The sequence below is a fragment of the Phaethon lepturus genome, unplaced genomic scaffold (assembly GCF_000687285.1).
Source record: "Phaethon lepturus isolate BGI_N335 unplaced genomic scaffold, ASM68728v1 scaffold50624, whole genome shotgun sequence".
Classification (NCBI taxonomy): Eukaryota; Metazoa; Chordata; class Aves; order Phaethontiformes; family Phaethontidae; genus Phaethon; species Phaethon lepturus.
The window spans coordinates 24,543-36,080 of record NW_010536517.1 but is presented as its reverse complement, the minus strand read 5'-3'; the positions used below and the strand labels follow the sequence as shown (position 1 = coordinate 36,080).

The 11,538-nt window shown below is 40.3% G+C and overlaps 1 protein-coding gene across 1 annotated transcript in view; it reads left to right on the top strand.

Moving 5' to 3' along the window:
- Positions 1 to 10,959, top strand: part of NOP58 (NOP58 ribonucleoprotein) — a 21,799-nt gene extending 10,840 nt beyond the window's left edge. Inside the window, exons 10-14 of the mRNA XM_010286178.1 lie at positions 490 to 624; positions 1,913 to 1,974; positions 4,494 to 4,627; positions 9,754 to 9,875; positions 10,623 to 10,959. Coding sequence (XP_010284480.1) covers positions 490 to 624; positions 1,913 to 1,974; positions 4,494 to 4,627; positions 9,754 to 9,875; positions 10,623 to 10,673 — 504 coding nt within the window. The 3' untranslated portion in view covers positions 10,674 to 10,959. The remainder of the gene's footprint in view (positions 1 to 489; positions 625 to 1,912; positions 1,975 to 4,493; positions 4,628 to 9,753; positions 9,876 to 10,622) is intronic.
- The last annotated feature ends 579 nt before the right edge of the window (positions 10,960 to 11,538 follow it).

Below are 11,538 nucleotides of genomic sequence, written 5' to 3'. Positions count from 1 at the left end.
TGCTGAGTTATGATGTAACACTGGCTTTCTCAAGGGGTACATTACTACTTTCTTCTATGTGATAGTAAACTAAGCTGTTACAGGGTTTAGTCTTGCTTGAAAATTGGACTGTTGTTGTGCTAAAGCTACTAGCGTTTGTGGCTTGCTTTTAAAGAGCTTAGGCTTTTATAATGCAGGTGGATGAATATGTGGAGAAAGCTATCCAGCTGGAAATTACATCTTGAACTAACCTGATAAAGGTTGGGGTAGAGTGGGATATGTATAACTGACTTGCTGTCTCAGATATTTCCCTCTATTTATCAAGAAAATCAGGTGTTACATTAACAGTATTTCAATGCTGAAAGAATGATGTACTAATTGTTTTTTCGGACTAAACACTGCTAGTAAACGGTTACTTTGTTCTTTTGTTTGTGGGTATGGTTTCCAGATCAGAGTGAATCATTGCCTTATGTTAAGTCTTAACATTTAATATTCTTTTGGCTTTTCCAGATTTCTCGAATGCTGGCGGCTAAGACTGCCTTGACTATTCGTTATGATGCTCTTGGAGAGAACACCAGTGCTGAAATGGGAGCTGAGAACAGACTAAAAGTAGAGACGAGACTGAGGCTTTTGGAAGAGAGAGGGGTAAGTCTAGCAGAGGGCTGCATGAAGCTGACATTTTTGTTTATGGTATGATTTTCTGATGCATTGCTTTCTGAGTCTTTTCCCTTCACTCAGTTGTGTGATCTAGTGTCACTCTTAACTCTGTAGTTTCTCCCAACCTTGGCTGGAGCAGTAGTGTTTGTAAGCTGGCTGCATCCATTTGTTCGTATGTCAGTTTTCCTTGTTTACATGCTTGTCTTCATTTATATTATACTGAAAAATCTCAATTCTGAAGAAGATTCATAAGATCATACCTTTGCATTCTAGTACATCTCTGTATTAATTGCAGACATATGCTTGTTACTTCATAGCTTCTTTCCTTTCACCTTAGGAAAAAAGCACATTTTGATTTTTCTCCCCTCCCCCGCTCCACATTTTGCACCATGGTTCCCCAAAATCTGAACACTGGTGGTGTTCAGTCTTAAGGAGCTTTCTCTGTAGCTAAAGCAAGATGTTATTCTGCAAATTGCTGCATTGCCCTCCCATCACCTAATGCATATCCTGCCTCTCTGGACCTGCTGTTCCATCTGTTGCCATCAGCACAGCATGCTGGAAGAACATAGGGTTCACTTTCCTCTTTTAGGTGGCATGCCTGCTGCATGTGATCTTATAAATGATGACTGGATTCAGCTTTCCAAGCTAGAAGATCTGATAGTAATGCTGCAGTACTGGCATCGCTAGAACAAAAAAGAAAAATCCAGAAAAACCTGCCTGCTTCTCCTTGAGCATTTCAGGGGAGGTGATACTTCCCATCAAAACAAAGGCAAGGAGTCATTTTAATACCAAAACACAAACTGATCACCTGACAAGTACAAATTTAATTCAAATCCAGTTTGGAGCCTGTACTGTGGTAAGGTTGGCGTTATGCCAGGCATAGGATGATGCCTGCCCTGACATGCAGTTATCCTTGCAAAAAAAAAGAAAGTGTGCACAAATTTGAGCTGATCTTGTGAATTAAGAGGAATGATGTTGTATGTCATGTGGCTGTGGTATGTTTGATCCAGTACTAGGGTGCCCTTTAATTGAATTGGGCTCTTGAAGAGCAATATTAGAAAGGCATGTGCCTTTCTCACCCCAGTTACCTCCCTGTCACTATTCTACTCCTACTAGTCTACTCCTAGGTGTAAGACTCATGCAGGTACACAAGAACCTGACCAATAATACATGTCTATCTTTCCATTTTTAATTCCTTTTAAGAGCAGTTGAACTTGTGTTGTGAATCATTTGCACTATGAGTAATTTGTTTTTCACTTCTAAATTTTTCTTTTAGATAAGAAGAATAAGTGGCACTGGAAAAGCCTTGGCCAGGACAGACAAGTATCAAAACAAGAGGTGAATAGTTTTTCCTTTCAGCTTGGCTGAGTAAAAATTACTCTCCATGTTTTTATTTCTGAGAAGCTTCTTGTTTGTGGGCTGGGTTGACTTAACATCCAGAAAACATTGTCTGTGCTCCTAAACACTGATGACAAGTCCCATTAGCAATGGGAATTTCCATTTTCCCACATTTTACAGTTGTGATAAAGCCAGTGAACTAGAGACCCAGTCTTGATTTTCTAATAGTAAATTACTGACATCATCAGATAACAAGTATATTTAGATTCTATCGGCATCAGCCCAAAAAGCTGAATAGTTTGGGGGGTTAATATATAGCAGCTTTAGTTAATGCAAGTCTGAATAAATTAAATTTGAGAAAATCAGAGTTTGAATGATTTTTTTTGACATGGAAGCTGTCCTAGAGGCCTACTTAGTTGTCTTATTTTTAGAAGGAAAAAAAAAACCCAACGCTTGTTTTGAGCAAAGCTTTGTCTCCTTGTTTAGGTCTCGTACATAAAAAGTAATACATATCTTAAGCAATAGATAGGAACTGGACATTGTTAGAGCAGTTTCTGGTGCCTGAAGTGACACTGTAAATTGCAACTGGGACAGCTGAACATCTAAGGATTTGAACAGACTATTATTAGTCTGAGCTGTGACATCTGGGTTTTTTGCTTAATTTGGTTGCAGGCTTCTTGCTTAGCTTGGCCTGCTTATTTTGCTGAACCTTTGCTGTAGAGAGGGCAAGTGATCAGCAAAACCAGGGCTGGGTGCTAGTTCTGTGAAGAAAAAAATAAAACCCATCTGCAGTCCCCAAACATCTCGAGCCTAGCTGTAACTTTTGTTTCCATATGTTAGGCATTTCAAAGTGTAGTGATGGCTGTGATTTCTGGAGCAGCTTTTGAAGACAGTGTCAGTAAATGAAGCATCAGGGCATGTAAGGAGGCAGTAGCTTAGGGAGGAGGGTGTTGAGGAGACAACATAGATGCTGCTTTTTGACCTCTTGAAATGAGGAGTCATGAATTCCTGCCAGGACACGTTTTTACTGTTAGACATGCTTTGCAAACGTGTCTAGGCTTGGGGGAGAGATGAGAGAGTTCCTGGCTGTTTGGCTTAGTCTGGCTGCCTAAAGGGGCAACTAACTCAGTTGCTGTCGGATTGTTCTTGTAGTACAAAAATGGCAGTACTGCTGCTTTATGGGGAGTGATTGAAGGGCTAAACTAGTGTTTTAAGGAGATTGGCAAGAATCTCTTAGTCTTGTATGGAACTGTAGATCTGGTATGAATTAGCTACATCAAAGTAATGTTTCAGAAGTTAATTGTGAGGTAGTTTTTAGAGATGAGGTTCAGTATGCTTTCCAAAAAAAGATGTGAGAGTGCATTACCTGTCTTTGGCATATTTATTTGCTGTTCTTTTAATTTTTTAAATTTTTTTTAGTTATCAGCAGTATTTTGACAATGACAAGGAAGCCAGTGAGCTCTTGCCTGGGTTTAGCTGAAGCAGAGTCCACTATTTGCGAAAGGCTGCATAATCAATTTCTGTAAAGCAATATGCAGTCTTAATACCGATAAGAATAATTTCTGACGCTTAGAGAATGAGTTGATGGTACTGTGTGCTAGCATTGCCACATGCTTCCCAGTGTAGTCACTAGCCTCAGTTGCTTTTGTAACCTGTGCAAGGTAGCGACTTCAGATTCCTACTTTAGGGAAATCTGGATGCTCAGTATGTGGCTGGAGTGGGGAATAGTTTAGGCTTACTGTTTTAAAATGCCTTTCTCTTTCAGTAGGAATTCCTTTCTGAATGAGTAAGAAAAAAATTGCTTCATTGCTATTAGGTGATTCAATTACCCCTGAAAAGATCCAGCTAAAGACCACTGTGTTTTAGCATGGCTGGTTCTCTGCAGCCTGTAGAGGAGTTTGGGACTGAACTGAACAAAGGAGCATGCAGTATTTGAGAAGAGGCAGATTCAGACACAGATTAGGTATTTGAATGTCCTGTACAGTCGGTGATACAAGTGATACAGAGATGAGCCATAGCATTACCCTGCCTTGTGAGTTGTGCCCTGTGAACATAATCGTGGAAAAGCAGTGCAGAAAAAATAAAAATAAAGCTATTTCTAATCCTGTATATATATTACCCTTAGGGTATGCTTATGTGGACTTACCAAATTATGGGGACCTATGTGCTTGTGACCATACAGCTGTGCTGGAAAGGCTTTCAGCAGCAGAGAGATCAATCTTTAGTACTCTGTAGAGCCTTGAACAGATATAAACCAGAACCAAACTCTTATTTAACTGTTATCTTCCGTTCAGATCAGATACGTGGTGAGTTATCTCCTGTAGTCATGATTACCGATGAACCATTCATGTATTAGAGAAAGGGCCTCACTATTTGTAGACGCTTTCTTAGCTGAGCAAGGTTGATTTGTGAATATTCTTGGGAGGTTATCTTGGAAAGTTTATGTTGAACTGCAGGATCTTGCCTGGGAGTTAGCTCTTCTTTTTGTTACTTAAACTGACTTGTTTTCTTCATTACAGTGAAGTAAAAATATTTGACCCGTCTGGTGACTCTACGCTTCCTGCTGTTTCAAAGAAACGCAAAATTCAGGAGGTGGAAGAACAAGACACAGAGGTTGCTGTGAAAGCAAAGAAGTTCAAAGCAGAGATGAAAGGTTAGTTGCTGCATCTGTGCTTCTGGCATGTCACCATGTGCATCATGCAGTGGGGCTTAATGTTTACAACCAGCCACAATACCTGGTTATTCTCCTTGGGTATGACAGTGTATTTAAAAAAAAAAAGTAATAATCCTTTATGGACTGACACTAGACTGCAGTCAATTTCCTATAAATACCTGCTTTTAAACAGCATATAAGAACACTTAAAAACAAAACTCTACTCATATTCTTCTTGCAGAATTTCTTGCTCAGCAGGTTTGTATTTAGTGGGCCTCACTATCTTGAAGACAAAAATGCTCTTCTCTGTAAAACCTGAACTTGCACAATTTTCTTTAAAGAATACTGTTTTATTCTGTATAGAAATGTTTTCTGGCATGTTTCAACATATAAACATTGAATGTCATTTCACCTCAAATTCTCACACTTGGAAATTTCAGTCTAAATTTACATAATACATGAACAGTTGTTACTCTCTGGAGAGCTAAAACTGAACTATGGCCACAGTTATTCTTTCCTTCTCTGATAAGGTACTGTGTCAAGAAGATTTTCGGACTGCGACTTCAAAATCTGGTTTTATATTATAGATAATTTTAAGAAACACTCTCTCTTCCCTCCAGTGTGCAGTTCAGTACCTCTGAATAGCTGGCCTAATACTTGCTATGATAGTGGAGTATTCAGTGTGTAACTTGGAAGGGGAAAAAAAGGAAAAGGAAGATGATTTTGTCATTTCTGAGAGAACTGAGCCAGATCTGGGGATGAGCTACTCCCAAGTTTTGTCAACTACCCATGCCTGCAACAGGTGAGGGCTGCCAGAGCCCTCCCTTTCTGCCCTTCTTTGTGCTGCTGTGTTCTAGGGTATCAGGGTGTAGTTATGCTGGTTCTCTACCTCTTTGTGCTCAGCTGATGCTGAGGTGTAATCTTTCCAGGTGCCGGTTGTTTCATGGTGTCTGTGTACATGGATGGAGCAACTTGCAGGAACCTAAACTTAGCTGAAAATTAGAGTTACACTGGAGGGAGAATCCTTTGTGCTATAAAACTGTGATCTGTGTCTCAGCTTGTTCGCTTGTACTTACCATAATGTGACAAGGACACAAGAGTACTTTGGAGGCTTGAACTTTGCCTGTTTGCCTTTTTTTTTTAATGTGGGTGTTCTCACAGCTACTGCTTTTGATAATCTTTTGAACTAACTTCCCTTACTATAGTCTCAGAATTGTTCCCTTGGGCTTCCCTTGCATTATCAAAGCAAGTGCTGGCATCTCACAGGCGTGAGTTCCTCACAGGTGAACTATTACATCCATTTTCAGCCTGGTCTCTTAGAGTATGAGGAGGAACTCTCTGTTCATAGATGTATTATTCAATGGTTCATGCTTTTATACACAAATCTGCTTGTGTTTGCTTCATTTGCTTTATTGATCATTGATATTTCCTGGTTTAGGGGTTGGGTAGAGCTTCACAGGTATCCTTGAGTTACCAAGAATTATTTGAGCAGTAGATGGTGTTCAGAATGCTTATGGACTACTGAAATCTGTGCTGTTTGCATGGGTTTTTTTTTTTAAACCTCCCAAAGCCTGAAGTACAGGATTCAGATGTGTTGCTTTCTTGCTGAAAAGATAGGGCATCCTTCAGATGTGTGTGGTTCATAGCTCCTGCTTTTCCCAGTTCTTCATATCAACTTGGTCATTTTATTTGGATACTTGAGCATTAGAACTAACTGTGCCAGTTGCTTCAGACTATGGAAGAAATGTTTTCAGAGACCTTCTGTATCTCGTATCACCTGTATGCAGAACCAGTCCCTTCAGCCTGTCCTCTTGTACCCTTTGTTTGCAAATTCTTGTATTTGACCACCCAGCAAAGTACATGGATTTCCTTGACACAGGCTAGACAGACCATGACCTTGCTCTTTTCCAGTATAGTTGGTATGACTGCACAGTGTGCTAAAGGGGCGGTGGTGGTGGTCCGAGAAGTCTGAGTAGTTCAGTAAGTTCCGTAATATGTGGAAGAGTGCAGAGGAGGTCCCAGCATTAAGAGTTATGTTGCATGTCTGCTTGAATATGCATGAGCCTTTAATTTCTGCCGCTCTTGGCGCCATTCTTTTTGATGCAGTGCTCTGTTAAGCTTTTCCCTGGTCAGAGATTACACATCCAGACATAGTGTTGTGAAAGTAGTCTCTGCCCCTTCCTTCCCCATGCTGTTTGTGCAGCTGCATGATAAATGGGGGTGGTAGAAAAGCAGCCCAGGAAAAAAATGGGCATTCTTCAGCCTGATCAATTTTCATACAGTTTGCTACACAAGGAAGGTAAGGGACAGGAATAAGCTGGGAAGCTGCTGCTGAAAAGTGATTTGTCAAACTGTTGCTTTAATATTTGTTGTAAAGAGGGACAATATTTTAAATTGTGCTAGCCTGAAATGTAAATGTTACTGCAAGATGTGTGGCGTTTTCTCTCCCGCCATTTGGGGTGCATGTATGGCATTACTTTGGATAGGAAGTGGCAGGGGGGGTGGGGGTGAGGCATGACTTCAAACCACTTACACGTTTTACACCTAAAGGGAAGCAAAGCGGATGGGTAGTGCCTGAAATAAGTTATAATCCGATTAAGGAGTTGTCTGTTAAAACCTGTTTTAATGGTGGGGGAAGGAAAATAGGACAGGTATTTTTGTGACTACAGTCTTTGAGGTTGAGTGTGGCTAGAGAGAATGTATGCTACCAAAAGGGCTAGCCAGTGCTCCTAATAAAGTGTTCAGATTGCATTTAAGCATCAGGATATAACAGCAGCTAGTCGTTTGGAAAGGTCTCTTTTGCGAAGAGAAATATCATCTCAAATTAATGGAGTGAACCCTGCAAGACAAAGCCTTAAATGTCAGCGAGATCATGACATGGCATCTTTATTGGTAGGGCACGTGACTTGATCCTGTACATGCAGAGCATCGTGTGGAGGAGGGAGGGTACATCAGGCTGGTGTGTAAACGCTTAGAGAAAATTGGTGGAAAATGGGTGAATGGAAGTACTGCTGGTGATCTCCAGCACTGCACAGGGCCATCAATCAAACAGCTCTTCCGGGTGCTGCTTTCTGTGCCTCCGTGCCCGATACTAAGAGCTGTCAGCTTTCTTGTCAGCTGCTGTGTATCACAAAGAAACCCCACCGGGCTTGACTGACTTAGAAGTGTTGCACCCAGAGGGGAAAGACCAGCACCCCGGGAGCCTTTATCCTCATTCTGCCTAGGTACAAATACTTGGTCTTGTGATGAGCTTTGCTAGAAAGCAGCAACTGAAATCTTCAGGAAGGCGTCTGCTGCTAGCTGTGAGAAGTGACAGTGCCTGTGAGTGCACAGTGCATTATCTGCAGTTGTAAATTGTGGCAGGTTCCGCTGCCTGGTGTGCCTACTTGAAGACATGTAGAGTAATAACAAGAAGTTATTTTTCCAAGGTTACCACCCAGCATTTTGCTTGAAAATGCATAGCCTGCCAATCCAGCTGAGTGAAAATGTGTCACGTAGCAAAATATGATGTGTATGCTCCTGCTGTACTGTATGGCTATAATGTAGTTTATGCTTATTTTTCAGCTACTTTTTATTTCCCTGTCATATGTAGAGAGGTGAGGATACCTATTTTTACACGTGTTTCGAATGCATTATGCTTGCACACTGTTCACTGTGAATGATGTGTATGGCGGAATCCACTTACAATTATATTTACCAGTTTCGTTATCTGGAATCCTTTGCTGGTTTGCTTCTGGCATTTTTTAATGTCAGAAAACTGCATGTGTTAGCTGGCTGTATTTTCCTGTAGACATGTCTAGAAACTTTTTACCCTGAAGCAATTTTTTTTTTGTCTGAAGCTTATGTTAGAGGCAGAGATTGAAGTGTATTTTTGAATCATATAATACTTCTGCTGCTTTGAGGAACTAAATTTGTGACAGAGTACAATCAAGATGTTAAGGGGTTGTATGTTTTGTTTTTTTAATAATTGCACTGGTTTTGTTTCTGTTCTTTTTATAAGTGGTGAGTGTGCTTCAAAATGAAACTGATTTGGTTTTGGGGGGGGAGTACAGTGAGAAAATTACTTCTTGAGTCACACCTCCAGTAGCAACTGTACATACCACAAACACCACTGGTTTCAGCATCTCAGTTTTGAAGCTACTGAAGGACAGTGGTTGCTATGTCATGAACTTATGAGTACTATGTACTGAGAAGAAACTTGGTATCCAGCACCAACTCAGTTATGCAATTAAATTTCACTTGGGTATGCTCCAGTAACAGCCTGGCTACTGCATAGGCTGTCAGCTTGATAATGATTTCTGCTTTGTCACTTTACCTGGAGATTCCTAAGATTGTGGTATGTATGCTAGAAAATAAGTGGTAAATCATAGTGCCTTGACCACTGTGATTAGATAGGCCAGCTGTTGATGAATAGTTCTGAAAAATAAATGTAAGAGGGCATTAGTAAATCTTTCCTTGGGTTAACGTTCCTCTCAGCTTATATAAATAATACAATTCCTGTCTTCCAGGACAGGAAAGAGTTTCTGCTGTTGCACTGAATGCTTTATGTTAGGTCAGCATTAAGAGAGCTCTGTGTTTGCCAGTATAATTGGTTAAGAAAACTGGTCTGCTTCTTAGCAAATTTCCAACATCAAGATAGGGAGATCCATGGTGAACAAGGTACTGCTGGCTGAACACTCATTTCCAAGGTGTGTTTTAGAGTTCTTCCACTGCTCTTGTGATGCTGGTGAAAATACTTGCCAAACTGTGGACAGTCTGTTTTCAGAAAGTACTTTGAAGGTAATTTTGCAGACAAATGAAAACATGCAAGCTTTTTTAAACTTTGAGAGCAACATATAGGAATGGTGTTTGTACCAGGAAATGTGAATAGTGCTGTCTGAACATTGTCACTTCTTAGGTAGTTGTATATTTTAATTATAGCAGGGAGTAGTCATGTAGGTAAGGGCAAAGTGGAGAGATAATAGGTGTAGAGAGATGTAAAGAAGGGGCAGTATGGTATTCGGTATTTTGCATTCTTGCTGTCATCATTGCATTCTCTAAAATCTCACAGAAAGCTTTTCCTTTTGCCTTTTACATTCTTGATAACTGACAACCTGCCTTTTTTTTTTCTCTCTTCTGTGGTACAGAAGAGATAACTGTAGAAGATGATGAACCTGTCAAAAAGAAGAAAAAGAAAAAGGATAAGGGAAAGCAAGCTGAAGAAGAAGAGGTACCAAGTGAGGAACCCCCCACCAATCCCCCAGTTGAGGTGAGGCAGAATTGCACAGCTACCTGATCCTTTATGGGAATTGGCTTCTCTCCAAAACATGTGGAGTGAGAAGGGAAAAAATACTCTTATCCATATAACCCATGGTATGCAAGAACAGTTTTACTCTAGTAAGTTTATTTCATTATATCCATCACTGTAATGTACAGGAAGATTTGCATTACAAACTAAGATCTGAGAAATTCGTGACACTAATGCCTCCGTGTATCAGGAGTGATTCCCTTCCTTTTCTCTGCCCACCCCTAGCTTTAGTCTTCTCTCTTTCTACATCTTTTCTAGTGAGGAGAGGTGTCCCTTCGTGCTGATCCACAGGTGTATGCCTAGTGTTTAGGACTAGTAGAGAGCAGAAGCTGTACCTGCTGAATTGATGAAGCATCATGTGATGTCTTCTAGCAATAGTAGAGTGGATGGGACCAAACCAAACTGCTTGCTTAGTTTTGAAATCCTGTTATTAGCATGGGGTTTAATTTTCTCCCCGTCGTTTAGCGCAGCTACGCTGCTTGACTGCAGTGCTGAACTGCCAGCAGTGTGGCAGACAGCATAGCTTCACTTGCCCACTGGCCCCACCGTGCTGTAAACATTTAGCAGTAGAGGAAGGGGACATCTCTTGGGTTGTGCTTTGAGTATGGCAGCTGCTGTGATGCTTTGAGTGTGAGCTGTTGCCTAGCTGCATGTGTTGCTTTGCTTCTGCATTATGCTTTGGTCATAGAAGCATTTGTTTGTTTGCAGAATACAGAGAAAAAGAAGAAGAAAAAGAAGAAAATGAAAGATGAAGACTGATGAGGAGCAGTGGGGAAACATTTGCCCTTGGACATCTGCTTCAGAGTAGCATTTCTTGACATAATTTCTTTAGCTTCTTGCTGAAAACTGTAACTTCCCTGTTTTGCAAGAGGGCGAGGAGATGGATTTGATAGCTTTCTTCTGTCCTGGAACAGGATACCCCAGTGTCTCTGCTACTTAGGAAGATTGCTGTGGTTTTGGTTTCTTTTGTTGAAGAGCTCACAATAGATCATCTTTTCACATATGCAGTCTCCACTGATAAGGAATAAAAAATTTTTATGGAGATTTTATGCCTCTGTCTTTTAACTTGTTTGCTGGTTTTCTAACCATTATCAGGACTATTTCTATGATATTATTTTAAATTAATGATCAGCAAAAAAAAAATTCTGAATGTGTAAATGTTGTGTTGCAGTTGATTCTTTAAAGAATTCAAAGGTTCTAATATTCTTAAGTTCTCCATAAAATTGATACAAATATCTCTGCATAATAGCAAAGATGTGTTGAACAGCTGAGGTGCGTTATTGAATCTGCTGTAGTTCTGAGAAAGCCTTTTTACATTTTTTTCAAACATTTTGGTTTTGCTGCACTGACTAGCAAGATTCAGACGCATGTTTTGAACTACCATGAGTTAGCTTCCAAATTGCTTCTGTGGTGATTGTGGCAAATTTATTCACTCGATTTAAAAAAAAAAAAAAAAAAAAAAACCAAAAAACACAAAACACAAAAACAAAAGCCCAGGGAAAAATTACTTCTTCAGCTATCTGATAATGAAGCTGAGAAGACAAGTGGTCTTTAGTAGTAGCAGAAATCAGCCATTTGTCAATTCTGCCATTCTCCATAGGGGATATAGATGCACTGAAGTAGC